We start from the raw sequence: 16,555 nt of genomic DNA, 5'->3' as shown, positions 1-16,555 counted from the left end.
GAGCAGAATAGTATGCTCACCTAAACAAGCAGAAGTGGGCTTCTAAACTTGAACAGAGCCTTGGAAAGTTAGAACTTAACCAAAGTCCAACACCAACATGTGCTACATGCTCAAAGCCTGAGTGGTACAGAATCTGTTACATAAACACAACACCACAGTGGACATCAAAGCCCCATTCTGGTTGTTCTTGGAGATGCTGATGAATGAGTGTTAAAACAAATATTGTTAAAACATAATATTTTCATTCCAAATTGTGATCCAGCTCAGAAGAGACCTTTATATTATAAAGCTGCTTTTGCCAGAAGTTAGAGGGCTAAAAGAAATTAAAAAATCAGGGGCTTGCAAGAATTTCTGAGTTTTCAATTTTGATATCTACTCCTTGAACTCAGATTTACATTTTCACCCAAAGAGAGTCTAATCTTAATCTGGAAGCACGCTCCTCAGCTTATTTCGGATTGTAAAAAGTAAACTTATGGTGATGGTAAAAAACCAATAGGCTCATCTATATATTTTTTAAAAAATAAAGAGTCAAGCAGAAAAGCCTTGTGTTTCAAAAAACCTGCCAAAACGAAGTAATTTTAAAAATGTGCCTGTTGACCAGCTTTCAAAAATCCAGCAAGTTCTTTGTGTACAGCCAAAGATGCTGTTTTGTTGATAACAACTTCTGATTTTAGAAATAAAGTAGTTTAAGTAGTTGCTAGGTATGCTCACTTCCAAGAGAAACCTCACTGTTGTGATCACTGAAGTACAGAAAACTGTTCAGAAGTGGAAGAGCTAAAAGTAGGCTAAAACCAATCCAGTAGTCCACAGCTGTTGTTTTTAAAAGCCTGTTTAATATCAATTTAAAGAAAAAACCGAAAACCTAAAACAGGCCACCCCTTGCTTAACTGAAGTGCTGCATAATCTAGGGCATTTCTCTCTCCAGCCATCTGTTTTGAGCTGGGTGCATGCACTGAACTCAAATTTTATGTTCACAAGAGAACTCTACCTGTTTCTTCCAGAGACTGTATGACAAGTCTCAAATTCTACCTTGTTCTCAACAGCAGAAAAAAGAACAGTGATACCTTGTAAAGGGAGAAGTTATGACCTTCATAAAGGTAAGCAGACACTTCAGATGAGGTCTAGGATAAAGCTGCATTCCAAAGAAATCTACTGAATTGCTTTCTGTTTGTTTCCACCATTCTTGCCTTCAGAGAAGTAAGTGTCCAGACTAAGGCATGTGTGATTAGAAGCCTTAGGTGTAAAAGTCTTGCAAAGAGAAATTCCTAACATTTTCTGGGAATATCAGAAAACATCAAAAGCCATCATCTAATGGCTACAAAGTGAATTTCATTCTGAAAGCACAGTATTTTCTCTGTGCTGCTACAAGATAGAACAAAGGTCACTGTATGTAAATTAATAGCTTATGGCACTGTGCTTACTGTTCCTTTTACAGGAGGATGTTCTAACATAATGATCTCCACTTTAAATTGGTTTCTTCTTTGATATAACAAATTATATAAACTACATAATTCCATCAATTTGAAAGAAAAATCAAGTTTACCAAATCATTTTCTCTATCATCAAATATAGCTCTTTCTTCATTTACCAAGTTCCTTCAGAGGCTATGTATTAGTATAGCACCATATCTAGGAACAGAAAGTTCCTAGAAAAAAGTGCTTCTGATGGACAATCAGTCCAATGTCTGCGTTCCTCCCCCAGCTGTACCAACTGGGGAGCCAATATTACTATGCCATGAAAGGGTGGAGTGACCCATGCCATTTCACATACTTTCACCAAAACAGGACAGTTGAAGCTGTAGCACAGCCAAGTGACAAAAGCAGGAGCCCAATGACTTCAGTGGTGCTCAGTGTGGGCTTAGTGGGGGTACAAGAATGCTGTATAAATAGCATTTATACAAATAGGGCTCAATTCTGTACAATTTCTTTCCTACAGGACACATTCTTTTATATAATGTACCTATTGTACATTAGGCAGAACTGAAGCATGATTTTAAGCTGGTTGTAAATAACTTGATATTTAACCAAAGAAAAGAACATTAAAAAAAAAAAAACAACCAAAAAAACCCCCAAAACACTTCAAAACTCTTGAAATTACAAAGCTGAGCACCAGTTTTTCAATTCTTTCCCTAACAAAGATGGTGAAAAGGGTATATTGTAAAAGAAGCTGTCATGTTTTTAACTAATAAAGAAAGAACCTGATGAAGAGAGAATGTGAGATGGATGTACTCTGTATTTGGGCACTACTGCACAAAAATTGATTACTATCTTTGGTTCAACTGAGGAACTATCTTGCTGTGACAGGGTGACAGGATTTTCATTGCAAAAGCTTAAAAAAAAAGCCTATCCTCTTGCCCCCAAAACCTGATTGATTCCTGCCAGCATCTCCTTACATACACATTCTTCCTCTTTCTCTCAATCACCAATGCTTCCCTGCTTTTCCTGTAATTCCATATGGCAGGAGCCAGCATGTCTATATGTTCTCCCTTAGCTTTGCAGAGAAACGGGTAAGAAAGCCTGACAAGCTTTGCAGGATGACAGCAAATTTGTACCTCTATAAACTGTATTAGTGGATTTTTAAATTAATTTGATTGTACCAGACATTTTTACAACAAATATGTTCACAGACTGGTTTTCTGTTCTGGTTGTCCTTTTTTTCCTCCCACAGAACAACACCCTGATCCTAAAATCGTTCAACACAAGCAAGGAAGAGGAAGGAGGAAAAATCGTGGCTCCCAATCACTTGAGAGAGAAGGAAAAAAAAAAGAGAACGGGAAGTATGAAAATGCCTCATAACTGTTAGACTGCTGCTGCCACTCCTCTTGAGGGTCACAGTCACTCACTGCTTTTCCTCTTAACTTGCTCAGGCAGTCCAGGCAGGGTGTCTCAGGTATTCAAACAACAGAGTTCTACCATGACCAGCAGCCCAGTAATGCCCAGAGTGCCCATGAAGGACTGCAGAAGGAAGTGGTCAGACACAGAAGATGCTATCACCAATAGAGCAGACTCAGAAGACTCCAGTCAGGTCCTCCAAAGGCCCAGGAGGGGTAAGTTAAACATTCTGTGGACAGGGAAGATTTAGATAAGAAAGATGTGTACAATCCTGCTTTGGTTTAAAAACCCTTTTCTCTTCCCATGCTTTGTTTCTGCTGTCAAGATAAAACAGCATTTTGATTTAAGGAATCATTCCAAAGCCTTCATGTAGCAAAAGCAGCTATTTGGCAGTACTGAACTCAAGCTTTGCCTGCAGGGTACTGGGTGCTATTGACACTGAACATGATGGAATTTCTCCACAGGAAAGGGATACAGGAATGAACTCAGCAAGGAGAAGGTAAGCTACTGGTCCTCTAAATAGTGGCATGTACTTGTAAGGTTGCATTTAAGGCTAGGAAAGTTAAAATAGTCTAATTAATGTCACTGGACTGTTGTATTCAACATCAAAGACAGGAAGCATTTCTAAATATGCTCCCAAGAGGAGTTCCCAGCTGCTGGAGAGCAAGGCACTCTCAGCAATAGGCAGAGCTCCCCAGCCAAACACTTCACGTACCCTAGAGATTACAAAGGCTTGCATATGTTTGCGTCATGATTTTGATATTTATGTAAAAGATCTAGGCTGGCAGCTTTTTCAGTTCCCATTCACAGAATTAATCCATGTGGTACAATTTTAGTTCCCAGCCTAGGTATAATTAAGGGCAAAAGGGGTAGAACAGAGTTTGTCAAGTGCTGAGAGTAAGAGCTCTCTTCCAAGAGTAATTCTCTAATGTACAGAAGACAGGATGAGAGAAAGGTGAGTACTCCATTGTACATGGTGTTCTTTCTGGATGGATGTCTTCTAGAGGAAAAGGCAATTACTGAAAGATAAAGAAGGCAATAAGGACAGGGTTTTCAACTGCAGGTTTTGTGCCTTGATGCTCCATGGTAGTACATCATGAAGACCTTAAATGTACAGGCACCTGACAGTGGAAATAAGAACTCAAGACTACCACGAGATGCTGAGCTGTCACCTCCCCAGGTCTCCCAAGCACAGGTCTGTTTCCCACAGGCTCACTGGCAGCCCTGACAAATTTCTAGAGGGTTTTGTTCAATCCTCATCATACCATCCATCCTATAATGCTTAGCTGCTTTTCTCCTTCAATCCCAGTCTTCTCAGTCTCCATGGCTCTGTCCAGCCATTTGCAGAGCACAGACAGGAAAACTGAAATAAATACTGTTATTAACCATGTGAATTTAATACTTGATTAACTGGATTTAATCAGATACTGAAAAGACTTGCACAACCCAAGTCAACTGATAGGAAGGGTCAACAAAAAATTTAAATTATACATATATTTTGTATATGCCTTCAAAATCATTGTGTCCGTCAGACTGGTAAGTATGAGTGGATGGAACTGACTGATGAATTCAAACACTGATTAACTTCCATGAACCTCCTGAGTTATTGCTAACACAATGAATAGCTCAGTGTTTTGATAAAAACTCAGAACTGACAAACGCCTCAGGTGTTCCAATAGTACACAACTAGGAGGCAGTAAGTATGTACGAGCTGTTAAATGTGAAGGAAATGAGACCTACTGTTGCAGTGGATCACTAAAAAAAATTTCCTTTGCAAGAGTGTGATTTTCTTAAAATTTCATTTCCCCTGATTTCTAAATGTCTAAGTGTAATTTTTATAATACATTTGTTTGACCTGGAAATAGAAATCATGAAAGCATTTCATTTATTTTGAGCTGCAAAGTTTAACACAACTTTACACATGCATCCATGCTGTCAGTTTATGCATACTGTTAATTTCAACTACTTCAGACATACACACTTTTTTTTTTCAGACATATCTTATCATAATTTGTGGAGCTGTATCTGAAAGTGCTTCAGGTCAGAGATATTTCTAAGACACATGCCTTGCCTGTGCACACTTACAGTACAGACATACTGTAATTATTTGCAAGTCCCAAAGCTTCATGCATTAAATTCTGTCCTCTACCTGGAGATAAAATGAACAGCATTTATCTGGTTTATAGATGTGACAAATTCTTCTGGGCATCTGCCAACTTTGTAATCTGCTTGAACTATAGCTTAAGAACCATATGAGATCACCAGGGCTTCTGCACAACTTCAAAGCTCCCTAAGGCAGAGCTGTGCAGTTCTCAGGCTGAACAAACGTCGCCAGGCTCTGTGCACAGCTTTGAGGCTCCTTGAACTACAGCCACTTGTTCCAGAGGGTTTACAAATTCTATTAGGCATATCTGGAGCACACATAAATTCTAATACACATCAGCTATGTTTCTGCACTAAAAGGAACTTCAACATTCAGAAATAATGGCTTTTAACTACCATTTTACTCTACCAAAACAAATTTCATTTGGTTGCAATTATAATAAAATCTGTAAATAGAAAAAAATTTCTATACCATATTTAACAAAAAGAGGCCCTGGGAGATTGTCCTTGCAGTGAAAGCTGCTACTTATAAAATCCTTTAGTAGGAAAAGCTCCTTCTCTAATTAAAATGCATACCACCATAAGAAAAACTTCTCCATTAGCTAGAGAACACATATTAACATTTTAAAACACCTAATTTCCAGAAGCTTAAATGTAGTTCCTAATCTATTTTAATCTGGAAACAAGTTAGCATCTAAAACTTAATGCCTTCAGCAGTATCAAGACAGCAGGAATGCTCATTTTCTCGAGCACAGCATGCGAACAGACCCAGGTGGACCAGTCAGCAGTGAAAAGTGGGCTTTCTCTTACATAAGTAACTAGGTCATCATCTAATGTCCCTCTGTTACCCTAAAACATGAACTTCATCCTGTGACAGAGTTAAGAACAGATAACAACCAACCTCCTTGACAGATGCCACAGAACAATCTCCATAGCCTTCTCTCCGGTCAAAACAGTAATGACATTGTTTTCCCTTTCTTTTGAACAAATACTTGTTTATGCTGATCTCTTCTTTTTGTTTTACATATTTATATATAATTAAATTCTGAGAACTTCCAAAAATAATTCAGCTTTACTTGAGAAAGATGGAAAACTATAATGAGTCTTCTCAAGCACTGTCAGCAGCATACAACTGGTACTATAAAAAAATAAAAGGAAGTAATAATTATCTGATTTCATTCACACTATCTTAGCTATTGTCTTTATATTGTGGGGAGGGACATACAGTAGACCTCCTTCTTTCTTCCTCCTATTTCTGTCCTCTGTTGTTCTATTCATCCATCTTTAGTTCTAGTATTTCTCTCCCTTCATGCATTTCCCTTAAGGGACTTCTGTTCTCTTCTATTCTTGTCTTAGTAGCTTTCTCATTTCCATTATTACAGCTTTTGTTTCCTTCAGGTTTCAGCTGCTCTTCTGCCCTTTCCTCTTTCAATTTGATGCTACAGAAAGCCAGACGTTCCTCACAGACTTCTGAAACTAACTGAATCTTCTGTTCTCAGGAAACATACTTGTGAATGAAGCCTTTAACCTAAAGCTAAAGACAAAATTGGTTGGTTTCAGTCTCACATAGTAACAAGATCACAAATACTGGCCTGATCACAGGAACAGTTATTCATTGAGGAAGGTCAGTCAGAAGTAACCTAACCTTTTGGCTACTTTAAAAGTACACTTCAAGGAACACAACTGAAGCAAAAGATGCAGTCTAAAAGCAGCTTCTTCTCTGTTTATGTTTTAAAGGGAAGACTTTTACTAAAAGCAGTCTCATTTTTTCAAAAATGCTTACAACCCTTTATACTGGCTTAAACTGGTGTATTCTGGCTGGCTAGAACTAATATGCTGGTAGTGTTAGAAGTCTCATTGTTAGCAAAAACTTTAAGAGAATTAAAAATTATCTATTTGTGCAATTGACATAACTCTTGTCAGATTTGCATTTCATGAAAGAAAACTAGCAAAAGAGCCCAAGATGGAAGACTTTTTCCCATTAATTTTCATTTGTCTCATCTGAAGCTACTGATGACCTTTTTTTTTACCAAAAGCAGGTTGGTCTACTCTATCTTCCCAAAAGCAATACTGGACACAGCTACGCCTGAAGCTTTACATCCTCCTGCCTCCTCTATTTCATGAACCATCACCCTGAAGATAGGCAATGGTTTGTTACACCCTGCTCTGTGGTTCAGTTTCAATTTAGTGTTTCACGACCACAAGGCTTGTTGCACATGCTAATTCTTCAGGGAAAGTGGGAGGGAAAATTGAGTATTTCTGGGATGACAGCAGTAATATAAATCTTTGTTTTGATAACTAAGTGGACACTACTAAAACAAATCCATCTGCATTATAGACTGGGAATCTTACATATTTTGTCACTTTTAATGCTAGCTGTTGTAAAGAGAGCCTAGCAGGCTGCTTTTGCAGTTTGTTGCCCAAGTGAACACCTATGTCTGAGTAGAGGCTGCCTTCCATTTCCTGCTAACCAGACCAGGGCCCTCAAAATGGAATATTTTTATGAGCTTTCACTATTACAGACTGTAACTGACACTTCAAACAAAGTGATAAGTGACATGAAAACAACTGTATTCTGTACTTGTATTTTGCATACAAACTCTCATTTGTGGTGTTTTTCCATCTTTTGGCTCAATGGATTACTGCTGAGTGGTTAAATTGTAAAAGAGTTTCTAATTTTTATTTCATGAATTTACATCTGAGGAATAATTGCGGCCTGCTTACAATAACCACCATAGGTCACTGCTCAAAAATGGACAGATTTTCTTGGATACAGTGTGATTGTACAAGTTCACCAGTTGTGTTTTTTGAGGTTCAGAACAAGAACTGACTGAGGAAAGGGACCGTTCATGGTGAAACTGCAGCATTACATTAGTAACTGGAAAGTCAAAGCCTTGTAAGTGTTTGTGTAACAACAGAAATAAAGTAGTGGTGGTGCACATGTCACCTAAAGTAAGTTCTCTGCCAGCTCTACTTAAGGCCACCTACCTCTCAAAGTCAGAAGTTGAATAGTGTTCAAACTCTACTCACACACAGCTTCACAAACTATAAATGCAAGCAGCAGAAGTTACAATTTTGGAAAGAACCTGAGAGGAAAGAGCAACCCTCCAGGAGGAAACATCTGCCATAGTAATGTCTTCAGAGGAAGAAACACATGGAAACAATGTAGCAGAAGACTTATTTCTATACAGTAAAGGCAGATCCATGTATACGTAATAAGTATTTTTAACTACAGAAATATTTTGATTTGACTTAGAATATATCTGCTTGGGCTTCCATGTTATATTTTTAGTATGGAAACCAGTTAACACCATGCCAACCTGCACACATACTGAAAAGACTGTTTAAATGTAAGATATCACTGTACTCTTTGACACAAACGCTTGTTTGTTGAGCATGATTTCTGGAAAGGTATAAAAGCCATTGGAAGAACAAATTCACTCTTGATTTAATTCTAAGGATTTTCAGCTTTTATGCTACATGTTACCAAAAAGAAAGCTATAACCTGAAGGAGTGAATATCCAGCATTGACTGTGTAAGCTTAAAGATAGATATTTAAAGTCACTACAGTTGTCAGCCAAGGTGGAACTGATTTCAATCTTTGCTGCTCACAAGAGCTGCTGCAGAGGCTACTTACAGTTTGCTTTGATTTAGAGACAGTGGAATCAGATATGTGAAGAATAGAAAAAGCCCCAAAAAACCCTTCCTCTCTATTTTCACAAGCAATCTCTCTGGGCAGTTATGGACAGGTACTGACAGTCTACAGACAAGTTATTTCAGTTTTCCTGAAAATAATTATAACTACTCTTACTTTTGCAGCAAGATTTAATAGCAGATTCTCAAGCTGTTTACAAACGTCCCTGCAACTGAAGTGTAGTTTCCTCCAAAAAGGAGTGATGCGCTCATCCTGCACCAGCTTTTCTGAGCAGGTTTTAGCTGATGCCCTAAAGTTACTATTTTCAGAAGCCAAAATAGCTAAACTTTGACCAGGATCAAAAGACTAATAGTCTTACTTTGTGAATGAAGACTGGAAGCATAGGCAAACTAAATTTTGGTATTTTGCATTTTCAACCCTCATGAAAAAGAAATCTTCACTACATTGTTAGAGTTTAACCTAACACTGATGAAATCTGACAGTTATTCCTTGTGTCTGACCACGGCAGCTTCTAGTTTGAGCGATTCTCCAAAGGTTTTCTACTGCTTTACAGGAGTTAAATAAGTATTTAACCTCATTTCACAACCAGAAAAACTGAGGCACAGCAACAGCTTCCTTCCATGGAAACTTCTAGTTAAAAGTGAAAGATGCATGTGATCTGCAAAGAAACTACTGATATACCTAAGGCCACAGGAAGTGCTGATGTCAAAACCCCGAGCCGAGTTCAGGAGCTGCCACCTCCTTAGCCTGGTTGTGAACCATAGTTCCTCGCCCTCTGGACCTGCAACCTTGATCCCACCATCACGTTTGGCAGACTGGCTAGGTCTTTGGCAGCTCAACGTGGTCACCTCCTACCCATCCCTAGGATCTACATTACAGCCAGATCTCTGGAAAATCTGTTTTATTGTAGCTGTTTCATACCGGGAGAGATGTAGCTTTGTGCGAGAGGATGAGGTGGAGAAGGCAAGAGAAATTCATCGGCACCTCTGTTACGAAAACCCAAACACCATGCTTCCTGGTCTCGTGTGGCATTTGTTGGGCACTCCATAAAAGTGTCAATCAGCGTGAAACTATTTAATTTATAATCTTAAGGCAAAAAAAGGGAGAGGTAACATGGCTGCATTTTGAGCCACGATTAAGGTTCCAAAAGACGGAGAAATACGAGGACCCTTGTGCTCCTCAAACAATGAGCAGAGATTATAAAACAATCTAAGCGTACTACCCCAACTTATCTCCATTACGCAAACAGTAACTGGGAAAGCGTCCTGGGGGTGCCTTACATAACTCTTGCTCTGAGCCCCCCGTGGCACCCGGGGAGCTGATCTTTCCCCCGAGCCCGACCGCAGCCGCGGCTCCGCGAGTGCCGTGCGGGAGCTCCCCGGGCTGGGCGCAGCCGGCGGGCGGCGGCAGCCGCGGAAACTTTGCGCCGCAGGGGCCGGGCAGCGGCCGCGGCAGCGCCGGGGGAACCGGGGGGGCTCGGCAGAGCCCCGAGCCTCCGCCCCGGCGCTGCGAGGGAAGCGGCCGACGCGAAAGTTGCACCGGCCGCCTCTTCCCGCCCGCCGGAGACGAGAGGGCGGCGGCCTCCGGGGGCAGAGGGACGGCGGCAGGGGCTGCACAGCGCGGGCTGGGGCGACTTACCCATGGTGCCGCCGCGGCCTCCTCCGCCTCCTGCTGCTGCTGCTGCTGCTCCTGCAGCCGCGCCTCTCCGCCGGCGCGGAGGGAGGCGCGGGAGGCGTGTACGCGGAGCGGGGCGCGGCGCGGAGCCTGCGTGCGGCGGGCTATGAGTCAGGGCAGCACATCCGGGCACGGCCGGGAGACACCCCGCCCGACAGCCCGCCCGCCCGCCCGGCCGCACCGAGCCGCCGCCGCCGCCGGGGGAGGGTGGGAACCGCGCAGCGAGAGAGGAGGCGGCGCGGGCCGGCGGCAGCGCCCCCGGCTGGGCAGGAGGCGGCGGCGGGGCGGGGCCGCTGGCAGCGCCGCCGCCCCCGGGCCTCCTTTGTTACCGGCGCTGGGGTGGGGCCCGCCGGGTACTGGGGCTGCGCTCAGCACATCCCCGCTCCGCTGTGTGTTCCTCGGTCCGCTGGGAACGTGGGGTGGTTTAAACACAGCGCTTGCCGTTTTAAAGTTCATATTTAATGATACGGGCTCAAAGGAGGAGCGTTTTCCATGAAGGAGGGGGTTATGCTGGATGGATAATGGGGGGTTTTTTGAGGTGGTCTGTGTAAGGAAAAAGAAGTAGCAGGTGATGTCCAACTGCTGCATATTTTGCTGAACCAACATGACAGGTTTTACACCCGAAATTGAAAGGCACCTGGTAGTTCTGTGTGGAAGGCATTTTTACCAAGAAAATTAATGTCTGTGTTTAGTGGTCCCGATCCCTTTCTGCCCTCGGGTTCAGAACCTGTAAAGTAAGGAACAATAAGGAACTGTTCTCTGTTACAGTTCTTATAGCATTTTCTGTGGGAAACATTTGAGGGGGAAGGAGATGCTGAACTGAGGTAGCTTTTGTGGCATTTGCCAAATCTCCTCCTGGTGATGTATTCATGGTATTACCTGAGTAAATCCTAAAGTGTGGTAAATAGAGTAGGACCACAGAGTGTGGTAAGAGGGTTTTGCTTGCTGTGTAGAAATGGATAGGCCAAGGACAATTCTGATGAGTGATGCAAAAAAAAGTTTTAGTTGAATCATCCCCCACAGTGGCTTCACAAGTGACACCAGTAGTCCCTCTCACCAGCAGTCAGCAGCTGCCAGGGATTTCCTCTCTGGAACACATCCCAGGAGCTTTCATGCCTGTAAAAGGGCAGTGTGATGTGACAAGCAAAGAATAATTCATCAGTCTTTCTGCAGAGTCCAGACTGAACATGTTGGTCTTTATCCATTTACTTTGCTATAGTCCTATGATTCACCACCTCTTTCCTTAGGACACAGCGGAATTTTGTGGTTGACTTCAGCAGGGTTAACCACTGTTCCACTATGCAGAACTCGACACTGAAGATGTGTAAATTTATGATCAACTGATGCTGAAAATTAGTATGTTTTATAAAGCTGGACAACACAACCAGTTTTGTAACTGTTTTCATTGACTGAGACTGCAGGAAATTCAAACCAGAACATGCTGAGTTTTTAACTGCAGGGTTTATCTAATTCAGTACTTTAAAAAACCATAGGTTTCTTAAATGAGTCTAAGTGGTGAAAAGCTGGGGTTTTTTTATTCTGCTTTCCTCTAGTTTCAAACCTTGTTTGAAATTCATCTTTGTCCTATGTTTTTACCTCTATTTCTTTCACTCAGCAATAAATTTTGCTTTGGCTTTATAACTGTGTCCCAAATGTCTCCTCCACTTGTCTGGAGAAAAAGGCAGTGAAATTCTCTTCTTAATGATCTGTCTTTGAGGGGTCATGGAAGATATATTCCACATATTCTTTCTTGTGGGATAAACTGGAGAAACTGTAAAATGCTCAGGTTTCTCTAGTTTACTTACATGTCCTAACTGAAATGCACATGCATACCTTTGCAAGACCTAGAAAGGTAGGACCATTGCCTGCTTCAAAAAAGGATTTTGAGGGCAGTGACTTCTAAAGAATTCTGCTTTCAAAAACACTTCCAGAAAGACACTATAGAATGTCTTTGATTTTAATTAGTTTCAGTGGATCGAAAAGAACCATGCAAAACTAGGGAGACCTTTTGTTCTTTTGACTGAATACTTATTAATTCTAGAACAGAAAGTGAAAGCTCTAAACAAGCTGATGGCTCGATTTTTGTCAATCCCTTAATTAGGTACAAGATTACACCAGGAAAAAGGGGTGTTGTTAAAAAAAAAAACCCAAGTCCTCCCATTCTTAAAGTTGACTGAAAGGTCCTGCATGTATGGTTACACATGGAATAGTTCAAGAAGAGGGAGAGGAATCCTCATGAGACGAATGTCCATCCCCAAAAGACTGTATAGAAGTTTTGTGCCCTTAGGCTTAGATAGCATATGTAGAGAAGATAAGACACAAAATCAGTGTCCTGACTTTTTTAAATGTGATCAGCACCTGCAAACTGTGGTCCAGTGATACCTGCTAGAATATCTCATTAAAAACAATGATATTAGGATACTCCTGATGTATTCCTGAAGGAAAAAAAATAATTAAAATCCAGGTTTTTGAGAAAAACAGGCAACTAGAAACAATGTATTGGGTTGCTGGTGAGGTTTGCAGTAGAAATTGGAAAGAAACCTGTACAAGTGTTTTCTGTGGATTTCAGAAGTTGTTTGATTTCAGTAGTGGGGGAAAGACTGAAAAATTTGTTCATAAAAATATCCTTTAGAACAGCTTATCACTGCTTTTCTTTCTGCACTTCTAACGCAGCTGTGAAAATTGAGTTGTAGACTACAGAAATTAGGAAGTTATTAATAAGTGCTTTCTCTGCACTCCCAAACATTGACTGTGTCTGATATCCTGCAAGGAAATGGAAAATTTTCTTTGACCAAGTGACCTTCCAGTGCTTACTACTTCATGAATGTTCTTTCTCAGATCTTGCACCAATTTCAAATTCTCAGCACATCTCCTTGAAAATCTTCTCACATACATTATACCATTTAATTTGGCACAAAGGCACATGTAAGGAATATATTCTAAATTGCCTCTGTATGGATGCTAGAAGGCTACATGAGTAACAGGAGCATGCTGGGATACTCAAATACGTAAGGAAATACCATATGCTGCTCTACTTTAGTGGAAGTCCCATCATCTGATGGGAATGGCCTGTCACAGCTTGTTCAGTAATGAAGGGAAAAGAAAGCAAAAGTGTGGGTAGCACTTTACCCCTGTTAGAGGCACAGGCAACATTTTGAATCCTGGCACCCTGAGAAATCTCAGTTTTTGTAAAACTAGAGGTCAAAATAGTGCAGGGCTATCTGTGAGCTTGCATATGAAAATAGGACAAGCTACTTCTTGAGACCTTCCCATGGTATGTGAATGGGGAGACAATAAAAGTGTGCAGAGGGAAGAGAACTCCCAAGGGATAGGAGTACTGACAAGTGGCTGGCAACCTTCTCCCTGAAGGTAAGCTGCCTCCCATGGTCCATGGGATAGGAGCAGTTATTGACTGAGAAGTGAACACCTTAATTTTTTCTATGATAACTCATTCATATTCCCATATCTACTGTGTAAGTATTAATGATAAATCCTTTCTGGTAAGTTGAAATTTGAAAAAGGCACCTGAAAAAGGTAATTTAAAAATTACCACACAGTCTGTGGTAATTGGGAGTGGGGCTGTGGCCAAGCCTCATCCCCAATGGGCTACAGCTGTGAAAAGCAGGTGAAAGCAATGAGCCATGGAGTGCCCAGGGGCACTGACCAACCACCAAAGGGAGCAGAGAGCACACAGGGGCAGTGCATATAAGATGAGGACTGTAAAAGTTTGGGCTGAAGAACAAAAGGAGTCGATGGTTGCGGTCTTTTGAGGGGATGTTGCTCTCTATGGGTTGAAGCTTTCTGGGATTGTATGGTGATGCTCTGTGCGTCGTGGCTGTCTCAACTGCGCCAGATGCTGTGGCAGGTACCCTTTCTATTTCTGAGTGCAATTTAAATGCAAGAGTGGCTGACCTTGGAAAATGGAATCTGAGGAATGAGTTGTTTTTTAATGCCAAACTTTTAAAAAACAATGCTTAAATCTGTCTGAAATACAAAAGGTCTGTATGTGAGTTTGTATGCTTTGTGTGTTATGCTGCAAGGCTGCAGTAACCCTTTCTGCCCTAAAAAATTGGGACTTTTTTCAATGACTGTGTTTCCATGTGTATTGGGGATAGTAAAAATGGCATGTGATGTTTGGTACATTCCTAACTCATGAAGTTACGGTGGGTGCAGGCTTGACTCACACTTTAGAGCTGAAAGAAATTTCTTGCATTGTCAAAAAGGACTTTCTTTCTCCTTGCTCTCAAATTTACCTGGACAGTTGTATTGTGTTTTGTTTTCTTGTTAGGGTTTTGTATTTGTTATGGCTTTTTCTACAACCCTCAAGAAGAGCTAGGAGAGCAACTGAAGGGGAAAATTGTTCTAAGATTATTTTATCTGTTTGAAATCTCTTTGAATGACCTAGTCATAGGGTCTGGGCTTGGGGAGGACTTAGCTTCCAGGTGAGATTGGTAGGGGCCTTGCTGATATTTGCTTTTCCCTTCACTATGGAGCTGGTTTGCCAGCTGGACTTCTGTCTGTAAATCTCACCTAACTAGTATCCAGGTGTGCAGCTGTCTTGGGTAGCAGAATTTGGGTAGGTGATTGCTGTTCCTCAGTGATGGCACATAGCTGCATCTGACTAAATCCCAGTAGGGCTCAGGTGAGTCAAGTCAGACTAATTATGAAACATCTAGGCTAAATTGTGGGCCCAATGGCCTCTACTGGTATTGTGCTCACAGAAGTTATTCACAACAGCTGTGAGACAAAAAGTTGAAAAGGATGAAGGAGAGTTCTGGAGAATTTATATTCCTTTTCAAGGCTGGTGAGCACTCAGCTTCCCTCAGCAAATTTAAATACCATGAAATGAGAGGGGTTAAAATATTCACCAAAAATCAAGTTTCTCTGCAGATATTTCCGACTTTCCTGTAAGAATATTCTTTCCCACGTGGACTGATATAATATCCTAATTTTACTGTAGTTCCTTATTAATCCAGAGGTGTGTGAGCTACATTGCACTAATCCCCTTTATTGATTCACAGTGCTCTTTATGAGTAAGTGCTAATACACAATCAGGTTCTTGTATAAAGGCTTATTTGGGGGTTGTTAGATGTACAAAGCAATTATACAGTGCTTTTTATTTTTAATTGTATACCTTTAGTACTTCTGCACTTGCAGATAAATGTTTTTAGGCTAAAGCTAATGTAGGGAATACATCTGCAGCAGAGTTTGCTATGCTGAGTTTATTTTAGTAGTATGAGGCATTTTATCCTTAAATATTATTTAGTACAGCACAAATAATACTCCTCTGTTAGGATAATAATGCCCTATTTGTTTCTCTGCTTCCATTAATTTCTATAATTTAAGGCAATTAAAAGTAAGCTCTGTAAGTAACTTCTAATTTGTGAAAGCTACAGTAGACATGATAATACCAGTGGAAATAATTTGAATTCTACCTGCGCAATATTAATGATAATAGCAAAGCTGTTTTTAGGTAATGCCACTGTGTTCAGCCCTTAGTGATGCCTAAACCATAAGCTTGCAATACAAGGAAAAATACATTTTAAAGTAGAGTTATAAAAAATTTGGTTTGAAATATCACCTTTTTACTTCTTAGGTGGTATAGGCAAGTTATGTTGGTCTGTGATTGTGTGGTCATGAGCATGCCCATTCAACAATTGATGGGGAACAAGTGATCTGTTGTTAACTGCCTGTATTTTGCTAGAACCAAATAGCCAAAATCCCTAAAAGTCCAAGAAAAATCCCACTATCCCTCAGTGCCAGACAAAATACTGCATTGCTTTACCAACATCACTATCAGAATTTAAATAAGACATTACAGAGATTTTTTACAGCCTTTTTTTGCTTAAATCTTTCTGCCATTTTTCAGTACTGCAATTCAGGGAGATTGGGCTTCCTTGGTGCTCTTTATTTTGACTCCATTTGCTTTGTCCCTGTCAGGAAATAATTTTGCCACATGTGATGACTGATTTAATTCTGATTGAAGTTAGGAAATAGTGTATTTGTCAGATGACTTTCTTCAGAGGCATTTGCAACTCTGAGGTAGTGAGTTATTGCCCACAGCATTATTGGTAGTGTTAATCTGGATCTTCCTTTCTCCAGATTAACATGACCAATCTTCTTCTGCCTGGATTGTGTCCTTTTAAAGCCTATTTTTTGTTGAGGTAGGTAAAATATGAACTCTGTAGTTTTTAATTTTTGGTTCATTAGTATAGGAGTTCAGGCTGTATTTTAAGGTAGCAAAAATGGTTTAGTATGTTTATGTGGGAAGGACCCTGTATGTTCAGTGGTT

The 16,555-nt window shown here is 40.8% G+C and overlaps 1 protein-coding gene across 3 annotated transcripts in view; it reads right to left on the bottom strand.

Moving 5' to 3' along the window:
- Window positions 1-10,585, bottom strand: part of RAP1GDS1 (Rap1 GTPase-GDP dissociation stimulator 1) — a 90,302-nt gene extending 79,717 nt beyond the window's left edge. Inside the window, exon 1 of one of the 3 annotated variants that reach the window (XM_064417030.1) lies at window positions 10,228-10,585. In XM_064417030.1, coding sequence (XP_064273100.1) covers window positions 10,228-10,231 — 4 coding nt within the window. In that variant the 5' untranslated portion in view covers window positions 10,232-10,585. The remainder of the gene's footprint in view (window positions 1-10,227) is intronic. The other 2 variants (XM_064417028.1, XM_064417029.1) reach the window with 2 other exon arrangements.
- Between the last annotated feature and the right edge of the window lie 5,970 nt (window positions 10,586-16,555).

The sequence above is a fragment of the Passer domesticus genome, chromosome 4 (genome assembly GCF_036417665.1).
Source record: "Passer domesticus isolate bPasDom1 chromosome 4, bPasDom1.hap1, whole genome shotgun sequence".
Lineage (NCBI taxonomy): Eukaryota > Metazoa > Chordata > Aves > Passeriformes > Passeridae > Passer > Passer domesticus.
Note: the sequence above shows the minus strand (reverse complement) of the source record. Positions and strands in the feature narration are given on the sequence as shown.